This window comes from Mesoplodon bidens (genome assembly GCF_964165515.1).
Source record: "Mesoplodon bidens genome assembly, chromosome: 5".
NCBI classification, from domain to species: domain Eukaryota; kingdom Metazoa; phylum Chordata; class Mammalia; order Artiodactyla; family Ziphiidae; genus Mesoplodon; species Mesoplodon bidens.
The window spans coordinates 102536238-102540377 of record NC_138161.1 but is presented as its reverse complement, the minus strand read 5'-3'; the positions used below and the strand labels follow the sequence as shown (position 1 = coordinate 102540377).

Genomic DNA, 4140 nt, shown 5'->3' with positions numbered 1-4140 from the left:
ATCAAGGAGTTTCTAAAATGAAACTGTTTTTTTTAGATAGGTATTAGTTTTATGGAGAGACTGAAATGTAGTTAACTCTGGGTAGATATGAGGTTCCAGTGCTTGCTCTTCATGAGGCACTTATCAAGGACCTACAAGGGGACTTGGGATGAAGGAAGCACAGTCCTTTGTAGGCAGTTGTCCCTGGCCTGTGGGAGGATGTTTCACAGACCTAGGACTCTTATCCAGGGTAACGTGTAGAGGGGCAGAGGTGTGACGAAGGCTTGCAGGAAAGAGACATCACATCAGAGAAGCTTCCTGACCAGGTGGACTTGAGAAACAGGGAAGATGTCAACATATGGAGATGGAGTTGACTTTCTGGGCCAGAGAGAAGAGCATGAGGAAAGACACAGAGAAGAGGAAGTACAGAGTAGTGCAGGAGCCACTGAGTAGTCCAGTTGGAAAGGGACGTAGTCATAGAACCACCTTCTCCGAGGGAGTGCTACTGGGGAAAGGCTTAATGCATAGTGAAGGCCAATCCAAAGGCCCTCAGGCAAGCTGGGTGAGAGACCCCTACCAATACCCTCCAAAAGGCCGTACACTCCTTAAAACGGACACTGTATACTGGAAAAGGCCCATGGCCCTGGGTTGGATTTCTAACTCTGCCACTAAATGCCTGTGTGACTTTAGGCACTCACTTAACTCCCTCATCCTCAGGACCCCAAGTGTAAAAAGAGGAGAATAGTATCTTTCCTGTGTACTTCACAGGATCGGCATGAACATAAGGAAAAACAGTGGGCACAGAATAGCACTGTCAAATCTTTCTTGTAGTTGGTTATCTTGTCATGTTTTGAAACTCCCCAGTAAATGTTACCATCCTTCTAGTATTACCACTACATAATAGATTTTTGAGGCCAAAGGATGTGTCTTCTTCAGGACTGTCTGGGAACACAGTATATGATTATTTGAAAAGGTGCTTGATGAATGAATGAATGAATAATGTTCACAGTCCTCCAACTAGATGATAAAATCAGTCTCCTAACTACATTGAAGACCTGTGGACTATTCTTTGACTTCGGGCTGCTTGGCCCAGTTGAGGCTCTGAGTTAGTGGTGCTCATTCAATGTCATGGTAGAGAAGGAAGCCTGTGAAGGTGGAGTCATGGACATTATCTGCATAGACCCCATTATTCTCTCCATCCCCATACACCTGGAGCCAGACCTGGTCACCCTTCTCCAGATAGAGGAGCACAGAGCCAGAGGCCTGGTCCACATTCTTGTCCTGGAACTGGTCATAGGTGAAGAGCACGGCCTTGTCCTTCTTGTAGAGGCTGACCTTCACATCCTTCAGGTAAACTGTGATGTGGTAGGAGAAGTAGTACAGCCCGGGAATGTTGCAGTAAAATTTGCCAGTGGTGCCATCATAGTGGTTTTGCTGATTGTAGAAGATCTTGGTAAAGCGAATGGGAATGTTGGGAATGGTGACCCGGGTCTCCAGCCCCACACTGAATGCTGAGCGGTATACATAGGCACTTTCTCCAGGTTCTCCTTTTCTGCCTGGGGTTCCTGGAAAGCCTCGGGGACCTTCAACCCCAGTCACTCCAATTTCACCGGTGTCACCCTTAGGACCAGCAAAACCTAGAGAACGAGAAGACCTTAGTGACCACAGAAACAGAGCTCCTGTTTAGGTTGGTTCCAGCCTAAATCACTGTCCCTGTGGCCCCCTACCTACAAACTGCTTGAATTTCAGAGCAAGGAACCAATGAGAGCTCCCAAAGGGGGCAACTGTCACTTCCCCCTCCGCATCCCCTGCCCCACAGCAGGCTCCCATAGATTCATCTCCAACCTTATCTCCTATACATCTCCATCACTGATGCTCCACCCTGCCAACACTTTATGTGCCAGCTCAACTAACTCTACATCTGCTTTTCTCTGCCCTCCGTCTAGGCTGCCCTCCCTCCTTTATTCTGTCCACACATCCTTCAAGGCCTCGCTCAAGCCCCACCTCCTCCTGAAAGCCTTCATTGTTAACCCAGGTCTGCATTGAGGGCATTTTCTCTCTATTCCACTGTTTAGGCACTTGTCCACATTCACTTCAGCATATTTGGAGTAGACTCTCTTGTAGTAACCTCTAACAGTCCTGTGCACTAGAGCAAGAGTTATCCAGGAGAAGGACTGTGGCCTGCAGGAGGTACCAGGAAGTATGGTTGAATGCCACTGGATGGAATGGGAATTAAGGCAAAATTAAGGGAAACAGGAATATGAGCAGACTGGGAATAGGGATGGATGAGGGCGGGGATGGGAAGAGGGTGAGGAAGGTGGTGTGGGTAGAGCAGAGTCAAGGGTACTTGGTTTTAAAGGTACCACGTGTGTTTACCTTTGAAAGGTCAATCCAAAATCCACTTCATATTGCTTATGGGTCCCATTAAAAAGCTTTGTTTCTTCCCTGTGTGTAGACCTTAGTTAATAACTATTGCCCTCCTATAGTGCTAGAAGCTCTCTTCTACCCAGGAGAAGTCTGTGACAGAGGAGACTAAAGACCTTATTCTTACCTGGATCTCCTTTCTCACCCTTCTCACCAGGGGTGCCATCTCTGCCATCACGGCCTGGAGCCCCGTTGTGGCCAGGATGCCCTGGGATGCCTGCCATCCAACCTGCGCAGGCCCCCTTGGGGATGGGAAGGACTTCAGGCCCTTCAGTGTTTTCCTGGCCATGACTGGGCAGGGCTAGTAGCAGTAGAACAGCTCCCAGCAGCAGCATCCTGAGCCCTGGAACCCAGATTTGTGCTGTCAGACACAGAAGAGTGGACCCCACATGGCTCACCCAGTCAGGACCCAAGCAGGACTCTGGCCAGTTCCGCAGAGTCTGCCTCTGAGACCTGCTCTCTCAATACTCACCTCTTCCAGGGAGAATCTTCTGACTCTTTCAGCCCACCTTGATTTCTCTCTGCCCTGAAATTTGCAGTATTTAGCATTATTCTTCGTGTGTGTGATCTCCTTTCTTCCACCATCGGTGATGGTGAGACAACACTCCTCCAATTCCTCATATCTGAGCACAGTACGAGGCACAGGGAAGGCTCCAAGAGTCAACTTGTCATGAGCCTATCCCTTGAATTGTCCAAGAATGATGATTCAGATCATCACATTCAACTCTAACCAATTTCCTTCTCTCCGGCTCCTTCCTTTTTCTTCTCTACCTCCCTTTTCCTCATTTTCTATGTCTGTTCCTCCTCCTTTCTTTCCCATTCTCTTTCTTCCTCTCCCCATTCCCTGGGCCACATGTTAGACCATTTGGTATATTACGTATGTGCACACACACATGCTCACATACGCACATATACACATGTACACCCATACACACACATGCACAATGCACATGTGCGCACACACACACAGCCTTAGTCAGACAACCAGCGACACACTGTCCCATGAGAATATCCACTGACCGCTGCCTGAGCCACGCTTAGCTGCACCTCGTCACCTGCCTGATCCCCACACAGCCTGCAGGACACAGTGGGCTGTCCTCTCTTTTAGGAAGTCTTCCCAGTCCTCCTTCCCCAATCTGGTCTGCTGTCCCTCCTCTGTGCTCCCCCAGTGCCCTCACTTATCTCTAGCATGGCACATCTTGCACCATACTATAATTCCTGACTTGCTCCTGCATTTCAGTCATTAAACTACAAGCACCATGGGGCAAAGTCTAACCCACTGCCAGCACAAAGTAGGGACTAAATAAATAGTTCTGTAAAAAAAAAAAAAAAAAACAAAGAGCAAGAGAGCCAGAGAGAGAAGGGAAGGAGGAAGGAAAAGAGAAAGGAAGGGGGAACGAGGGAAAGAGGATGGAGTACGTTTAGAACATATATTCTGGGTACCCTAGCAAAAAGCTCAAGGGGCACAGATGCTCAAGGGACTCCCTGTCTCAGAACTGGCCCTCCATATCTCCTCCCGGAAGACAGTCCTTTACATGCACAGGGACTCTGGTCCCCATCCATCCGTGCCTCTGTTATTAGGTGATCTTAGCCCCCCACCTCTGATTGCCAGGGTGTTAGTCTCCCCATCCCTCTCTCACCAGGGAGTGGAAAGAAAGCACCACAGAGGGGAACAGGGCCTAGGATCCTGGATCACAGGCATCACTAAGACCCTCTGTGGAGTTTGAAAGAACTTGA

General features: G+C 48.8%; 1 protein-coding gene across 2 annotated transcripts; it reads right to left on the bottom strand.

Annotated features, from left to right (window-relative positions):
- Window positions 1–627: 627 nt before the first annotated feature.
- ADIPOQ (adiponectin, C1Q and collagen domain containing) lies at window positions 628–3468 on the bottom strand. 2 transcript variants are annotated; one of them, XM_081234873.1, is made up of 4 exons: window positions 3424–3468; window positions 2876–2929; window positions 2531–2746; window positions 628–1616 (listed from the first exon to the last, which is right to left on the bottom strand). In XM_081234873.1, the coding sequence occupies exons 3-4, from the start codon at window positions 2736–2738 to the stop codon at window positions 1096–1098; spliced, it is 729 nt and encodes a 242-aa protein (XP_081090999.1). In that variant the 5' UTR covers window positions 2739–2746; window positions 2876–2929; window positions 3424–3468; the 3' UTR covers window positions 628–1095. The 2 variants fall into 2 exon arrangements, with proteins under 2 accessions (XP_081090999.1, XP_081090998.1); XM_081234872.1 differs by lacking the exon at window positions 3424–3468 and having other exon boundaries at window positions 2876–2953.
- Between the last annotated feature and the right edge of the window lie 672 nt (window positions 3469–4140).